General features: G+C 42.4%; 1 protein-coding gene across 8 annotated transcripts in view; it reads left to right on the top strand.

Annotated features, from left to right (window-relative positions):
- KIF13B (kinesin family member 13B) overlaps window positions 1-18,122 on the top strand; it is a 191,821-nt gene that overhangs the window by 151,705 nt on the left and 21,994 nt on the right. For 6 of the 8 annotated variants that reach the window (XM_042848907.2, XM_005290653.4, XM_065590117.1 and 3 more), the window contains exons 33-37: window positions 1,463-1,615; window positions 2,653-2,730; window positions 3,416-3,469; window positions 11,131-11,248; window positions 12,373-12,506. In XM_042848907.2, the coding sequence (XP_042704841.2) occupies window positions 1,463-1,615; window positions 2,653-2,730; window positions 3,416-3,469; window positions 11,131-11,248; window positions 12,373-12,506 (537 nt within the window). Of the gene's footprint in view, window positions 1-1,462; window positions 1,616-2,652; window positions 2,731-3,415; window positions 3,470-5,135; window positions 5,268-11,130; window positions 11,249-12,372; window positions 12,507-18,122 lie in introns of those variants that run through there. The other 2 variants (XM_042848911.2, XM_042848909.2) reach the window with 2 other exon arrangements.

Here is an 18,122-nt window from a genome sequence, read left to right as displayed (position 1 = left end):
TTCCCTTCATATGATAGCTTAGTATGTTGTAGGGAGCAGGCAAAGACCCAAATGTAGCTGACTTTAGTGTTATAAAATATCTGAAGACAGACATTTTACTCCTGGGGGAATTCTGTGCACAATATATAAAAATTCTGTATATTTTACTTGTCAAAATAACACAATATAATCATGCCAGTTTCAATTATTTTGGTAATTTATTTCAAAATACCTGTCAGCAAGTATGTCTGTAACAATACAGAAAACAAAAAAGATTAAGGAAATGTTTTTGACAAATAGATTCCTTACTAGGCATATTAGTACAGAACTTTGAGTAATAATTCATTTAAACTACAATACAGAACCGTATTTCCCACACCCCTCAGAAGCAGTGCGAAGGCTTGGGAGAGTCGGGGGTAATGGAGGAGCTGAGGGAGAGGGAAGTAATTGCTGGGAAGGAGCCTGGGAGTGAACCTGGAGGGTTGTGAGGTGTGGGTGGGAGAAGTATGGAACAGGTTTTTTGTGGGGGAGGGATTGTTAGGGAGTTGGGGAGCTTTTCCCATGCAGACCTGGGCTGACCTCAACACCTCTCATTTAATCAGGCACATCTGTCCCAGTCCCCGTTTGGCCTGCACCCCAACTTCCTCCTATACCCATGTGGCCCTGCACCCCCACTCAATGTTGTCACTCCACTAGCTCCTGTGTCCCCACCCCAGTTTGTCATCTCCCCCCCCAAACTAGCCCTTCTGAACTCCAGTCTGTGTGATCACCACCACCCCACCCCCAGCAGCTCTGGATGCCCTGCTCTGTCTCCCTCCCCCCCCATCCCATGCCTGCTCACCTGGCCCTGCAGGCAGGGCAATGTGAGGAAGGCAGCATATGCCCCCTCCCTCTCCATGGCGGGCTGCTCCAGCATGTGAGCCAGCTGCCCTCTCTTCTGGCACCACATTAGCCCCCGGCGAGCAAAAGGTATAATTGAAGCATGACACCTCTTGTGGCTTCCCTTCACCTCCTCGAGTCCCCGTCAGAGTCAATTATTCTGCAGGGGGGGAAATATCTATGAGAGATGTTAATGCTGCGCTTGCGCAGTGGCGCGTGACTAGCATTTACATTGCTTGATGGTGATATCTCCCCATTAAACTCTGCTGACAAGAAAAGAGAACCATAACCAGTATTTACAGCTGAAGGGTTCAACTCGTCAAGCACAATAGGAGCACTCATCTAGCGTCTATGCTGCAGGAGCTCCTAAAAAGTTTTTGTTGGGGATTCCTGCACGTGCTGCAGAAGTAGATTAATTTCTTATCTAATTTAGGGGAGGATTCCATGTTGAATCAACATCATCCATTTTTTCAAAGCCTTCCTGTGGTCTGTACAGGAAAGAGATGTATTGTTTTTTGGTTGGTTGGCTGTATTTTGGGTGGTTGTTTTTTTTAATTGGAAATATTTCCTTTAAACTAGGCAGCCTTTCTTTCCTTCTTCCCAGGATGCTCAGGGAGCTGAGGAGCGGGAAGCGCTAGCAAGGATGGCCGCTAATGTTGAAAACGCAGCTTCGGCTGACTCAGAAGCCTATATTGAAAAGTACCTGCGGAGTGTGCTGGCAGTGGAGAACATTCTCACCCTGGATCGTCTTCGCCAGGTATCTTCTTTTTTTTTTCTCCAGTGCCAGAGTTGACATCAATAAATATACTGACTGAGAACACTGTTGTGATAGAAATCTTTTTATAAGTGCATGCAATGGCTTAATAAACAAGAGGGTCACTTCAGTATATGGCTCAGCTCTTCAGAGTGTTCTGTGACAGACATCCAAGGAAGCAAGTGCAGGAAGCTCTTTAGTTACTCCTTCTAAATTGTATGCAATACAGATGAGATTGAAGGCTTGCTATCAGTTTCACTGTCCATTCTGGGTTTCAAAACACACTGTGCACTGCCAGAATTGTATTTCAAAAAAGATAGTTTTGTGTGGAGTTGGCTTTAAAATTAAACCCAGAGTTTCAGAAAGCAAGTTTTCTGAAGTGATTAGCAAACCTTGTGTCATCTTGTACATGCTATGCGTTGGAGTAACCAAGCCTGTTCTCTCAATACGTGAGACATTGATTAGGTTAATCGTAAGTATTGTAACTTGATCTGTTTACCAGGAAAAACGCAGGAGAGGGACACATTTATGGAGAATTGTATTTCTGGGTATAAGTTATGCAAGGAAGAGATAAAGTCATCCAAAACAAATGTGAGCATGTGCTTGCCCCTATAAATTAACAATAAAGCGTGCTGCACTCTTAAGTATTGAAAGCAAGTTCTCTGTCAAATATAATTACTGTAAAGGATTAAAATAAGAGCTCAGCTAGGAAAAGGAGTCTTACTGTTCACATCTGTTAGAGATATAGCCCTCTCATAGATACAGGGCTATAGATGCTCAGTGACCTTCTAAAGATTATATAAAATTCTAGCCTACCACTGAGCAAACAGTTACTAGTGGACCAAACTTGCCCACTCCCTGTAGACTTCCTACTATCAGCATACTATATGAGACATTAAAAATTAAATTATGAAGTCTCCTTTCGTCTATGGTGCATTAGGGCTATATAGAAATATTTTCATGTACTGTATATGCAAAACTACACTTGGATCACGGTTTAGATGCTTGTAAAGTGTTTCTTTGTCTTGACTGGTCTGCAGGAGGTTGCGGTGAAAGAGCAGTTAACGGGGAAAGGAAAACTTAACAGGAGGAGTCTGAGCTCTCCCAATGTCAATCGGGTAAGTATGCCCCAGTTGCATCAATCGATCCATGAGGAGGGCAGACCATACAACTGACAGGGCCCTAAGCTGTCCAGATGGAAGAATAAGACGATGAGTTGCCGCTGGTCTGATCCCCCAGTTGCACCATTGGTGGTGGCGGAGATAAGCCAGCACGTGAATTCCTGAGCAGAGAGAAAACCCAGAAATTTCCATATCCTGATCACATAGGCTAGTGTTCTAAACATCCAGACTATGTAAAAATAGCCATGTGACATGTACTTCTGTATACACTACTCTTTTTTGAAACACGGAAGGTTTTTCATCCAATTATCAAGTTAATACTTTGTGCTTACAACTCTTTTTGTCTGAAGATCTCAAGGCATGTTATAAATACTAATACTAATGAATTAAGCCTCATACATGCCTGAGTTGTAGAGATTATATTTTCTGTTTAACACATGAAGGAGATTTTGAGATTGACCAAGATCACACAGGAAATCTGCGGCAGAGCTAGGGTCCAATCAGTGGAAGTTCTGCCACAGACTTCAGTGGGGACAGCATTTCACCCTAAACCGCTTGACTCCCAGTTTTGTGCTATAACTGCAAGGCCATCTCTCCTTCTCTTATGTATTTTCAAGACACATTTATTAGAGGTACTTAACATTTTGCAGAAACTACTGTGTTTTTACTTTAACCATTTCAGATATCTGGAAGCCGTCAAGATTTAGGTCCCCCGTACAACCTTGGCAGTCAAAAGGTAAATATTTAAAGCAATTTGTGGCCTTTGAAGAGACGATTAGGGAGAATCTCCTCTTCCTTTTTGTGGTGTGTGGCCCCAGAATCAACCCCATCGCTGACTATAAAAATATATCATTGGGACATGGTTCAAAAGTAATCTTGTTTAAAGATCAAAGAATTACTTTTGAGAGACGTCGCAAGGCCTAGATAGACGACAGGGCCTTCCCATGACCTGCACAGTTCGTGTGTGTGTGCGTAAATATATATGTATATGCATATGGAGAATAGAAGGTGAGAAAGGAATTTTAATGCATAATGCAATGGTGTGAAGAAATCGAGTTTTCATATACGGTCTAGTGTCGATAGTTAAATATCTGTTCCATGTAGGAAATGCTAAAACATCTGCAAGTAATGAATTGCTTATAGCCGCATCCATAGAAATGTCCCACAGTTTCTCATTAAAATACTGTACTTCATTTAAGCATTGAGAGAAAAATTCATTATCTGAATTTTCACTGTTTTTGTTTCCTCCTCCCTCCCCACCTTCCTCTCATGATATCCCACATTGCATGCTTCAGAATTCAAAGGTCCCAGCAGAGGTAACTAATGCATTAGGTCCACCTAATGTGTGAGATAAAATTATTATCCCACTATAGTTACTATATTGTTCTTACTTTAAATTCCTTTGCTTTAAAATATTTCTGCGTTGAAAATACAGCCATTATGCCTCATTTTCATAAGAACGGCCATACTGGTCTCTCTAGTGCCCAATGCCCAGTACTTCAGAGGGAATGATCCGAACATGACAATTATCGAGTGATCCATCCCCTGTCATCCACTCCCAGAGCATGGGGTTGCATCTCTGACCATCTTGGCTAATAGCCATTGATGGACCTATTCTCCATGAATTTATCTAGTTCTTTTTTGAACCTAGTTTTGGCCTTCACAGCATCTCCTGGCAACAAATTCCACAGTTTGACTGTGTGTTGTGCCTTTTGTTTCTTTTAAACCTGTCACCTATTAATTTCATTGGGTGACCCCTAGTTCTTGTGTTATGAGAAGGAATAAATAACACTCTCCATACCATTCATGATTTTATAGACCTCTGTCATATTCCTGCCTTAGTCATCTCTTTTCCAAGCTGAAAATTCCCAGTCTTTTTAATCTCTCCTCATACGGAAGCTGTTCCGTACCCTTAATCATTTTTGTTGACCTTCTCTGTACCTTTTCCAATTCTAATCTATCTCTTTAGAGATGGGGTGACCAGAACTGTATGCAGTATTCATGGTGTGGGCATACCATGAATTTATATAATGGCATTATGATATTTATTGTCTTATTATCTATCCCTTTCCTAATGTTTCCTAACACTCTGTTTGACTGCCAGTTCACACTGAGCAATGTTTTCAGAGAACTATCCACAATGACTCCAAGATCTTTCTTGAGTGGTAACAGCTAAGTTAGATCCAATCATTTTATATGTGTAGTTGGGATTATGTTTTCCAATGTGCTTTACTTTGCATTTATCAACATTATTTGTATGGGCCATTTTGTTGCCTAGTCACCCAGTTTTGTGAGATCCCTTTGTACAGTAACTGTTTGCTGCCTGTTTTGGGCTTAACTATCTTGAGTAATTGTGTATTGTCTGCAAATTTTGCCACCTCACTGTTTACCTGTTTTTCCAGATCATTTAAGAATACGTTGAACAGCACAAGTCCCAGGACAGATCTTTGGGGGACCCTGCCATTTATCTCTCTCCATTGTGAAAGCTAACCTTTTATTCCTACCCTTTATTTCCTGTCTTTTAACCAGATACTGATCTATGAGAGGATCTTCCCTCTTATCCCATGACTGCTTACTTTGCTTAAGAGTCTTTGGTGAGGGACTTTATCAAAGTCCTTCTGAAAAGTCCAAGTACACTATATCCGCTGGCTCACTCTTTTGCGCATGTTTGTTGACCCACCTCAAAGAATTCTGATAGATGGATGAGGCATGATTTCCCTTTACAAAAGCCATCTAGACTCTTCCCCAACAAATTATGTTCATCTGTGTGTTCGTGCTACACTGATGCCAATAAGTAAGTCCATCGAAAACAACGATGTTATATCAACATGAAACCGTTGTAACTGAGAGGAGACTGAGTCTGTTGGATGCATCTTTCTTTTTATGTTGTCACAAAGCTCCAGCTGTTCAGGTACAGCTGTTTCATAGTTTCGTAGAAATGTGTAATTTGTGGTGTGGTGAAGTGATCCACAGGCCTCTTCTTACTGGTTGAAACTAACTAGATGGACATGAAACAAGCAAATGTGTTACAATCCTGTAATGGCAGCTGGGCAGTGAATTAGAAGACATCACAGGTCTTTTCTACATCTAACCTCTGTGATTCTGTAAGGTTTCCATGGAATAGTCTTTCATTGTTAGTATCCAGGTGGCTCGCTCTCCCCCACCCTCACCCACTTTCACTGGGCTGGGGTAGGGGCTTGGGGTGCAGGAGGGGATGAGGGCTCTGGGGTGAGGTCAGGGATGAGGGGTTTGAGGTGCAGGAGGGAGATCCAGGTTTTGGGGGTGGGGGGGCGCTCGGGGCTGGGGTTTGTGTGTGAGGGCTCTGGGCTGCGGGGGCAGGCTCTGGGCTAGGCCTAGGGATCAGAGCTTTGGGATGCAGTGGGGGGCTCAGGGCTGGGGCAGGAGGTTGGGGTGCAGGAGGGGTCTCAGAGCAGGGGGTTGGGGCTCGGGGTTGGGACGCGGGCTTACCTGGGGCAGTTCTTGGTGAGGGGTGGGGGGGCTAAGGCAGGCTGCCTGCCTGCCTGTCCTGACACCATGTTGCGCATGCCCCAGAAGCAGCCAGCAGATCCGCCGCTAGTAGGTGGGGGGACAAGAGGTTCCACGTGCTGCTCTCGCCTGCCACAGTCACTGCCCCCACAGTTCCCATTGGCCGGAAACCGGCCAATGGGAGTGTGGAGCCAGTGCTTGGGGCGGGGTCAGTGTCTGGAGGCCCATGGCCCCCCCCGCCTAGCAGCTAGACCTGCTGGCCGCTTCCGGGGCGCAGCGTGGAGCCAGGACAGGTAGGGGACTAGCCTGCCTTAGCACCGCTGACGGAACCTTAAACGGCCCAGTCGGTGGTGCTGACCGGAGCTGCCAGGGTCCCTTTTCAACCGGGTGTTCCAGTCAAAAACCAGACACCTGTTCACCCTAGATGGGACAGAAATGGTAGGAGGTTCTCTTGCAGCCACCAAAACAGGCACTTTGGAAATATTCGAACCAGGAACCAGAATGGTCTTACAGCAAGAGCTGGCTCTTCATTTCTTTGCACATAGGTGGGTGGCAGCACTTCAGAGTAAGAGATTGGGAAAATCCTTTGCCAGGAGTGGAGCAGGAGAGTGTGTGTAGTGGCGCTTTTTAGAAATGCATTCAAAATTAGCCGTGCATACCGACATCGCAGGCATGCACAGATTTTTACAATGGGCGGCTTCTGAAGAGTTAACCCTCTATCGCCCCTTTGACCGAGACCTTTATTTAAAATCTGTTTAGGGGAATCACTTGTGGGCTTCATATTTTTTTAACGATGCATTATAGAATTAAACCATCCAGTCGGGATAGGGAGGAGGGAGACACTACTGTCCTAACATCAAAAGACAATAGTTACTCCAGCTTTATACCCTGATAACAGAGCTGCATTTGGTCCCATCTCTGTCTTTGAGTTATATCTGCTTGCTTTAGAGAGGACAAGCCAATTTTCTACTACAGAGCTGATATGGTTTTGGGGGAGAGAGAGGAATTCTATTATATCTTACACATCAATACAAGTGCCAGATGAGTTATGATTTTAGAATCTTTCACTGGTCATATAAGATACAGCTGGATTTTTAGATCCCAAGTCACTTGCAACGGCTGTTGACTCTGGGGTTTTTTTTGTCTTGTAAATTGAGCAAATTGGATATGGAGTCAATGAGAGGGACCAAATATGGAGTCTGACCATATTACAGTCATTCCTCTGACTATAACCACACAGTGATAAAATTCTTTACAAGTAGGCCCTAAAATATGTTGTTAATGATATCCATTCTATCCTGGTCGTGTCTGTCCCCCTTTGAAATCTGTGGGAAGCTGCTGCCTATGTTGTATCTCAAAGGCATGTGGGAAGGCAGGGCCCCTTGAGCCTAAACCCCAGTTGGCACCAGTGATAGTTCTCTAGGTTGTATCAAAATAGATCAGTGCAAATTAGTGCACTCTCCTATTTATTACAGCAGACAGGGATAGGAATGGGGCTATGGTAATATTTAAAAACTGCGACTACTTTTTCGTAAAGTTCTTTCTGAAAGCCTTGGATAGATGAGACACTAAGGCTTTCATTTCTGTGGTCTAGTGGCAGCATTTTAACAGCCTGCCAACTGGGAAAAAATAGTTGAGGCTGGTGAAGCCTAGAGAACACTTTTAGGAAATAACTCATAATATTTGCTACAAGACTCCTGTGCACATTGGGGCTGACTCCAAATAAGCTTCTTAGAATTCTTTCTGGAGGATAAGAGTGCTACATTGTCGAGTACCAGCAGAGAAGAAAGAAAGCAATGGGAAAATATTCCAGAAATCAGTGGAACATTTTAGAAACAACCCTGTATCAAAACATGGCAGGGAACATGTGTTCTTCCAGTGGCCATTTTTGATTTGCTAAATTAAGTCCGTTGACCTTGGTGTTCAGTCATTTGGCAGTGACCATGTACTATGTACATGGAGCTACAGCTCCTTCAGACAAAGGATGTATCAGCACTTTCCCCTTCCCCTGCCACCCTTCTTGATGGAAACTAAAGTTTCACGGCCCTGAGTCTAACCAGTTGGCATTAGTTACAAATTTAGATGTTTCAGTCAGTAAATGTACAAAACAAGTGAGAGCCATGTCTAATAAACATACATGAAACTTGGGAACTGCATCAAGTTACTATATAACATACTCTTGCATTTTTTCTGTCCACGGTACAAATCTCTAAATAGCTTTTGGTCACTGAACAAGTTTATATTCATATTGTGTAGGTCTTTTCCCTTCCATTGACAGTTGAGCATTCTTTCCCCCCTCCTTTTACCTCTGTACTCTTTGGGGAATATTATTTGGTCCCTTGGGTTCTGTTATCCACTCTATACTGATCTGTTCTGTTGGCAATACACCTCTTAATTCTCTGACCATTAGAGTAGCTCCACCTGCCACTAGAATATCTCCTCTTGGATGGCTTGCTGGCATCTCAAAGTCAATGGGTCATAGTCATCCTGATTAATCTTGCCTCGTGTCCAAAACTGGGGTATTCTTTCCTCTCTCTTCTTACACATGCTCACTGCTAGGAACTACTATTCTTCAAATACTTGTACATGTGGATGCCATTCTAGGAGCATGTGCCTCCCCACGATCCTGAGGGCATAAAGGATGGAATGGGCCCAAATGCCTCTCAGTTTCTTCTTATCACCTATGGCAGTGAGACAGAACTTGTGTCCACCTGCTACCCCTTAGCACTTTTCTGTTAGTTAGAAGCAGTTGAGTTCTTAACATTTCACTTTATTTAGCCCATTGGCAAAATAATAGAAATAGTGTTTTAGAAAATCTGAGACTCTTCAGTACTGAAGCATTGACATTATAGCTGTGGCACAGTTTCCAGGCTTTAAGTCCTGCTCTTCCTATGAGGCAGCAATGCCCCTGAATGATGAGCATTCTAAAGGCCTCTTTTGCCTTGGAGAAGACCCCATTCCTGACAAGTGCTCCATCTGTAAAACTTTCTCCAAACGGATCCAGAAACCCTGAGTCACTTGGATGAAATTATTTCTATTGGAGCAATCAATGAAGTGCACTTTTGACTCAGAGAATCATGAGTTGAAAGATGATTCAGCTATTCATAAATTGCATTTGGCCAATGCTCTGATAAGCTATCCCTGGTACCTGTGTCTCCATAGCTACCAAAAGGCCTCAGACCTTGTCTAGAGGTAGCAAATGATCAGTACAGACCTCTATGGGTCAGTCAGTTGCTCCTGCTGACTGGCAGAAATGAGCACTATTCTAAGACCCAAACATAGCATCAATCACCTTTCCTGGTACCATCAAAGCACAGTTCCTTCTTCAAAGCCTGACCTGCAACCTGGATCAGTTCTACTGCCTGATGCATGCGCTTTGGCAGTGGCACCGTGGCAGTTGAGCTCTGGCATCAACCTTTCTATATTGGTACCAGCTACCTCATTACCATCTGCACTGATGATGTTCTCGCTGGTGTGAGAGATGAGACCCTCACTGGCCTTGATCTCTATGGTACCCCTTTCCTCAGTACCGCCTTCTTCAGTACTGTCTGTATTTACAATTTCTAGAGACCTAGTTATCATGCCTGAACTAAAATATCCTCTTAACTAAATAAATTAGCCCCACCATCTCACATTAAATCATGATCTACTAGGGCCCAAGCAACCTCACTGGCATTCTTGAGGAAAATTTCTGTATCAGAAATATGCAGGGCTGCCAGTTAGAGGCTCAATGCATGTTGTTATTTAGCACTCATTATTACAAATGTTGGATCTGGTGTCCAGTTTGGTAAGGTGGTCCTGCAATCTTTATTTAAGTAGGACTCCAAGCTCCCACCTCCTTAGGGCGATAAATGCTAGCTGATCACCTAGGGTGGGATTTATGTGGACAAAAACTTGAAAAACAATGGTCACTTATGGTAACTGTGGATGTTTGAGATGTTGTATCCACGTGGATTCCACAACCTGTCCTCCTTTCCCACTACTGTGGAGTCTTTTAGCTTTGGGGTTCTGTATTGGCAAAGGAACTAAAGCAGTTGGGCCTGCTCCACCCTTTATGCCTTTGGGGGCGGAGGCCACAAAAATCTGTGGTGAGCAGACATCGTACCAAAGTGCACATAGGGTGCATGCAAACCTAAATGGGATCCAAGTGAACAGAACTTCTCTAAGAACACTTACTGTACAGCAAGTCATTTTTCTTCTTCAACATCTTCCTTCCTTTAGTGCAGGCCCTCTCTAGATCCTGCCACTTAGTATCTCCACATTTCATCCCTATCTGCAATGCTAAAACACTAACCCGTTCTCTAATTACTTCTCTCCTTGACTGCTGGGTTTCTGCCATAATCCAGTTTCTTTTTCTTCTATCTCTCTTCCTTTCAGTGTATAGAACACAACAAGCAAGGTCATCTTCGTTTCTTGCTGATCTTATCTCCTGTCATACTACTTGAACCTATGCACTAGCTTTCCCTTCAGCCCAAAGATCAAGGCTGTCCACATCCATCTATTCTCATTATCTCCTGCTCTCTCTCCCTTTCATGCAAACTTCACTTTTGAATGCTACTTTAGAAGGCCACAAAGTCTTCCTAGATTTTTGGGTTAAAAGGTGCCAGTATGATCATGTAGTCAGACCTATGCATTATGATAGAATTTCACTCAGTGATTCTTGCAATTAGCCCTCAGTGGTTGTAAGCGGACAAAGGAGTCTGCCAGTGTCAATGGGAGCTGATGATGCTCAGCCTCTTGTGAGATTGGGCATTCAATTCAACTGAAAACATTTTGGGGCATGGGTTCTATCCTTAGTTTTGCACATTCTGCGTACTGCGAAGCGTTGTATATGCTGGCATGCTGTATAAGTATTAGCAGACTCCTACTCTGCACAATACTTTTGAAAATATAAACTTACTTTTCTTCTAGGGTCGATGGGAGAGCCAGCAAGATGTATCCCAAATTTCAACACATTCTGGTAGTGGGATGACCCCGTCTGATACATCTTTGTCAGGCTCTCCTCAGCAAAACCATTCTAATGATCCAGGTAACAGCTTTCCCAAAGCTAAATCGGCTGTGGTAAAAGTTTAGAGTGAAACATTCTATTTGGAACTGCCGGAGAAAAGGGGGCGGAGGTAGTCTCTCTGAATGTACAGTTGGAATTTTTTTTTTTTAAAAGAATACCTACTGAGTTCTACCATTGTGCTCTGTACTGTGCAAACAGACATTGAGCATCAGTAAGAACTTGACATTCACTGTCCTGAGTATCTGCCCTAACCGTTGTCTTTCTTTACTTTGATATGGGGAAACTGCAGTTCTGCAAACCCTGGCTGGTATGCAAAGTGTTCAGTGGTGCCCACTGTTTGTGAAGACACTGTCCTTGCCTCCAGAAGCTTACGTTCTTAAATAACAGACAAAGCAATTCAGACACATAGTAATATACCATATGTTATGCAAGTAAAATTGCAAAGGCTGCAAAGCTACCAATGTATTAGAAAATAACGAAGAAAGTGCAGATTGGGGTGAATATTTTGCATATAGAGCCCAATGTATAATGGAAGAGTGCAGTGATAAAGTTGTCTGTTTTTATGTACTGGTTATAACTAGTGTTTCTCAAGGGGGATGAGCAGAGTGACAGCAGTAGAGTAAAGGAACAGGTGTGAGCTGGGAGAGCTGCATGACCCTGGTTATGTACCAATGCAGTCAAGATTACTTAATTCTAATCCATGTTGCTATTTCTAGGGTGTGATTTAGTAATCAAGTTTACCTTGTTAAAGTTTTGCACTTGCGTAGTAATATTTTATCATCTGTGTGGCTTGTTCCTGGATTTTTAAATTCTACTACTGCGATTCTTAAAGCATTTAGTGTTTCCAAATCCTTGTATGTATATTAAGTCTTGGCATCCTATGTAAGAGAGGGAGCTCTTATCCCTGTTTTACAGAAGGGCAAACTGAGCCTCAGAGAGTTTGTGACTTGCCCAAGATCACACATTAATTCAGTGGAAGAGCTGGAAATAGGAACAGGAGTCCTGACTACTAGTCCTTTGTTGTTCTGACCTCTAGTCAACTCCCTCCCTGGTGCTGATTACAACATTAGAAGGTTCATAGATTTTCTATTGTGAAAGAACTGCAGCTGTTGATCACACTTTTTAAAAAAAAACTTTGTTGACAGGACTCAGTAGCCTGGCTGCCTCCTACCTGAATCCAGTAAAATCCTTCGTGCCTCAGATGCCAAAGCTGCTTAAGTCTCTCTTTCCTGCTAGAGATGAGAAAAAGGGCAGGCAGACCTCTCCTCTTGCCCAGCAGGTAAAAAATACATATACATACACATACATACACCCACCCCCCAATATTGGTGAGCACTGTTATAATGACTTGCTGGCAGAAAGCTGTTTTGTATGTTGCTGCAGGGCAAACCAAGCTTTTAGTCATAGTAAAAGCTTATATGATACATTTCCCCTCCACAGTATCCAGAGATAGTGGAGCTGTTTTAACTTATTGATACTCTCAGCCCACTTGGCTTTTTTAAAGTGCCAAGTGCGCTACTAATGTGATTTATGGTAATACCACTTGCAGCAACAATAGTAAAATTTATGAAGTGCACTTAGTGTTGTTTGTCTATTGCCAAGTGGAAAATGTAATTCTATTTTTAATTCCTGATTTCATTTCCCATCACCCACCCTTTAGCACCTTTTCCCTCCGACTTGTGCAGTGTACTTGGAGCAGTAGTTTTTATTTCTACCCCAGTCTATTCCACATGCCAGAGATGCACCTCACCTTTTTCATATGCTTGTAAGTCCCCACCTGTTCCAGATTCAGCCCTTGTGCTCCAGGTAGCCACCAATGCATAGTCAAATATCAGAAAACACTATCCTTTATTTTAGATAGAGACAGACTTGTTGAAAATGAGATCTTCAACTTTACAGGCACTATCTTATTTTATATAAATAGCTGGAGTTGTTTAAAAAAAAAAGCCTCTTCATTGTGTGTGACTCATGTAGTATGGGAGAATTTGCGGGAGTGAAAAGAATAGAGTTCTGTGTATTTATTTTAAACAAAAACCTGGAGCCAGATCTTCAGTTGTTATAAATCAGTGAAGCTCAGTTTGGCCTATGGTCTGTTAAGGTACTTCTGTAATGCAAAAAAAATAATCCCATGGTAGCAAGACTCAGAGCCCAGGTCTACAGACTCAGGCTCATGCTACAGCACTAAAAATAGCTGTGTAGACGTTCCGGCTCGGGTCCGAGACCCACTCTACTTACCGGGATTCAGAATCTGAGTTCCAGGCCGAGCAGGAATGTTTTCACGGCTATTTTAGCGCTGTAGCATGAAAACCACAAGACTGAGTCCATAGACTCAGGTCCTGAGATCCCTGATGCAGGGTTGGTTTGTTTTGTTTTTTCAGTGTATACATACCCTGAAGTTGGAGGGCTCTGTTGTCCCCTCAGATTTGGTGCTTCAGGCTTACACGATCAGGTAGCTTAGAACCCCAAATTTAGGTTCAGTTTGAAAATACGCTTGGACAGGTAGTGAGAGTGTGTGAAAAGATGTATACTAGAGAGACAAGGTGGGTGAGGTAACATCTTCTATTACCTCGTCCACCTTGTCTCTGTAATATCCTGGGACAGACACGGTTACAATGACACTGCGTACTCTCACTTTCAGAAATGTTTTCATGAATTTTGTTTAACTTCCATGAAAAGCTTTTTGTGGTAGGGATTCAAACATTCCTGAAAAATGGAAAATCAGAAAGTGAAATTAACCACATTCTTGTCTTTGTTCGAGCCAAGAGAAATACAGCAAGGAAATGAAGAGCATAAACTGTGGAAAAATACATTAAAATATTAAATATTCTTTCTGTTTTAACAATCTTAGATGATATAAACACAGATAAGGATGTCTTTAAAAAAATAACCTTTTTAATGAGAATGTTCCTTTAAGCAGTCACATTGCATAATGTGTCTTTTCTCCCTAAAATAATGAAAACAAAAAAAACCCATAGTTTACTCCCAGTTTTTATCCTAATAATGATGTTTCCACCTGTATACTACCTTTCATCCAAGAGTGTTGAAGTGCTTTACAACAGCCGTGGCAAGGGGATAACCACTCTGATTTCAGTTTACCTGGCTGTAAAATGGGGATAATAAAACGTAGAGGGCCAAATTTTTAAAAGTATTTTAGGTGCCTAAAAATGTAAATAGGTGCCTAGTGAGATCTGTAAAGATGCCTAAGGGCTTGTACGCTCAGGGGCACTCAGGAACGTTAATCTGAATTAACTAAAGGTGTGAATTTTAAATGGGTTAAACTCCCTTAAATCCCTGTGTGGACAATCTCATTCAGAATTAAAGATAAAATAGCTAAATTAAACTGAACTGAATTAAGGTCACTTTAATTCTCAATGAGAGCAGGGCCGGTTCCAGGCACCAGCTTAACAATCAGGTGCTTAGGGCGGCCAAGGGAGAGGGGTGGCACCTGCGGCAATTCGGGGGTGGCAGGTCCCTCACTCCCTCTAGGAGCGAAGGACCTGCCGCTGCCGATCGCGGCTTTTTTTTTTTTGCTTGGGGTGGCAGAAATGCTGGAGCCGGCCCTGAATGAGAGTGTATACACAGTTCAACGAAGCCACTTAAAATTCACACCTTTAATTAATTTGGATTAATTTTCGAGTGTGTCCCTGGTTAAACAAGCCTTAAGTGAATTGCCTGAAGTTGCACTGAATCAATGGCAGAGTCAGAATTAGATCTCAGAAGTCCCAATTTCCTAACTCCTACTCAAGTTTCTTGTCTGCACTCCCCCTCACAGATCAATTGGTTACATTATTTGTTTGAAGTCGTTTTTTTCAACTATAAAGCCAGCAGTTTAAAGAAGCTTTGCATTTAAATTATAGCAGAATAGAAGTGCTCAGATACCCCAGTGATGGGCGCAGCACAGGGACTTGAATGTGAGAGAATATTATTTCTCACTATTAAAAATAAATAAAATGCTAATGCATAAATAGGAATGTACAGCGTTTCTAACATTTGGTTATATTGGAGAGCAACCTAAGGTTTTCCAAGACCATTGGATCAATATAATGAAATGAAACGATAAAATTAATACAAGCTTAATGCTTTTAGTTTTCTTAATGTAACAAGTCAGCTGCATTACAAAGTCAGGTCACCTGCTGTCCATAAGAAACATACCTATATTCTTCATTGCTCTGTCAGTAAATGAACTGAGCTTCCTAATCCCCACTGGGAACCGCCATACATAGAAGAAAAAGCAGTAATTGAAGTAGAACTATAGAGCTAGCTTCCTCCTGTATTGCACCAACAGATAAATATCAACTGTTGGAGTAAGACTTTTTTTGAAAACGTAAATGATATTGTGACTCATGATCTGACTTGCTCTTCATTTGTAATGGGCCTGATATGAACATGGTCTCATGGGTTAAATGCAGGCTGAAGGAATGTAAACCAAAGGCATTAATGATAAATGGCAATGTATTGAGCAGGCGGTGCTACTGGGATCAGTGTGAGGTGTTCAGCTGTAAGCCTTTTTTAATCTGGCAGAGGCCAATGGTAAATTTGCTAACTCCTGCAGATGTTATTGACGTGGGAGGTGTTGCACAGTCCACTGAATACTAAAACACAATAAAAAGGATATGGCCAGGGAAGAAAATTATACTGAACCTAGAAAAATACCAACTGGTGCAGTGGCAGGACAAAAGTCTGATGTCCAATGGCAAGGAAGATCATGGAAATGGTGTAATGCCAGCAGTGGTAGCAAATGGCCAACTAGAAAATACTGCTTCAAAAAAAAAAAAAAAAAAAAAAAAAGCAAAGTGAAATTCCGGTGGCACTTGCAAAGGAATTTCATCACTTAAAATGATGCATCTGAAGAAGTGGGGTTTTTTACCCACAAAAGCTTATGCCCAAATAAATCTGTTAGTCTTTAAAGTGCCACCAGACTCCTTGTTGTTTTTGTGGATACAGACTAACACGGCTACCCCCTGATACATCACTTAAAAAGGAATTGATGGGCTTCTTTCTGGTACAGACTACACCTTGAATATTGCGTGCAGTGTATAGGGTGCCCCTTAGGTGCCGTATAAATACACAATTCTCATGATCAGAAAGCAATCAACAAATTGGAGGGAATTAGAGAAGAGCAACAAAAATGACTAAAAGGCTGGAGGGATTGATTTACGAGGGAAGAGTAAAATATCTAAACCAGTTTAGCTTCACTGAAGGAAAAATAAAGGGTAAAGATCTGATATGTCTACAAGCATTTGAATGTAAATAATGAAGAGGGAGACTAGTTGCTTAGGAGAGTTCTGAGGGATATAAATAGAAGACAAGAGGTGAAATTAAGCAAAGGGAAACTTTCGAAATTTTTGTTGATACTAATTGAAAAGTGAGATCTATTAGACAATAGAGTCTAATAGATTCTGAAAGGAAGTGGAAGGCCTTATCTCAAAAATACAAATCAGTCCACAGACATTAACAAGAAATTGCTTTCAATTACTTGGACATGTGACAGCTTGCACCTTTGTGACACAATATGCCAAGTTATGCCTTGATATTTCCTGGACTGGCTCAGGGTGGTTTATATCCTGAACAAACACAACCTGAACAAGCTAGTGTCAGTCACTTATCAAGTGTGAGACTCCCAACGGGTGGAAAGGCTTACACAATGTTTGTGCAGGTGTTCCATTCATCCAGGTCTTCCCGACCATGACCATAATGACAGATGCATCTCTGGTAGGTTGGGGAGTGCATTTAGGGATCCATACCATTCAGGGCACGGTTACACATCAACCTCCTGGAGGTGAAGGCAGTAAGGAATGCCTGTATCCACTTCCAGCCATTAGTCAGCAACAGATCCACAAAAACCATGACAATGTAGCCTGCATGTTCTGTATCAGCTGGCAGGGGGGATGAGATGCTCTTCTTTGTGCTGAAGCAATGAGGCTGTGGAACTGGTGTATAGCCAACCACATCCTAATTTCAGCAGCCTACTTCCTGGGCATACAAAACACTAAGGCACTTCTTCCAGAACTACGAATGGGAGTTCAACTCCCAGATTCTCAATCACATTTTTGTGACGTAGGGAATTCAAAAAGTGGATCTCTTTGCCACAGTTACGAACAGGAAGTGCAAACTATATTGCTTGCAAGGGGGCTTGGGCCCTCACTCACTGGGAGATGCTTTCCTCATTCTTGGATGAGAGGCCTTCTGTATGCATTTCTTCCAATGGCCTTAAGATTGAAAGTGGTAAACAAGATCAAGCAAGACAAAGCCAAGATCATAGTAATAGTTCGAATGTGGCCCAGACAACCCTGGTACTCTTCCTGGTGTGTCCAGCTATGAGTCTTTCCTCCATTTCCAATCTTCCCCCCTCCTCCTCCCCCAAGATACCAGTCAGACTCTCTGTCCCAACCTGGGAATTCTTCACCTCCGGGCTTGGTTAATGAATGGTTCGCAGGAATAGAGATTTCCTGTTCTGCAGAGGTATAGCAGATGTTATTAAATAGTAGGAAAAGATCTATGCATCATACTTATTTGCAGAAATGGAAAAAATTTCACCACTGGTGTGATCAGTGACATCTGTTGTCTGTTCATTCTTCACTTTGTGGTGCCCTGGAGTATCTCCTGGAATTAGTCAGAATTATCTATGAGTTCTGTCAGGGTTCGCTTGGTGGTTCTCACAGTCTTTTATTCCCCAATTGAGGGATTCTCAGTGTTTGCTCATTCACCATGACAAAATTCATTATGGGATTGGGGAATCTTTATCCTTACATTAGAGAACCCACTCCTGTATGGGATTTAAACTTCATACTCAAATGTCTTATGATATCCCCTTTCAAATCTATTCCCTTCTTCACCTATCCATGAAAATGGCTTTCTTGGTGACCATCACTTCTGCTCGAAGAGTTGGGGAAAT

The sequence above is a fragment of the Chrysemys picta genome, chromosome 3, assembly GCF_011386835.1.
Source record: "Chrysemys picta bellii isolate R12L10 chromosome 3, ASM1138683v2, whole genome shotgun sequence".
In the NCBI taxonomy this organism is placed as follows: Eukaryota; Metazoa; Chordata; order Testudines; family Emydidae; genus Chrysemys; species Chrysemys picta.
Note: the sequence above shows the minus strand (reverse complement) of the source record. Positions and strands in the feature narration are given on the sequence as shown.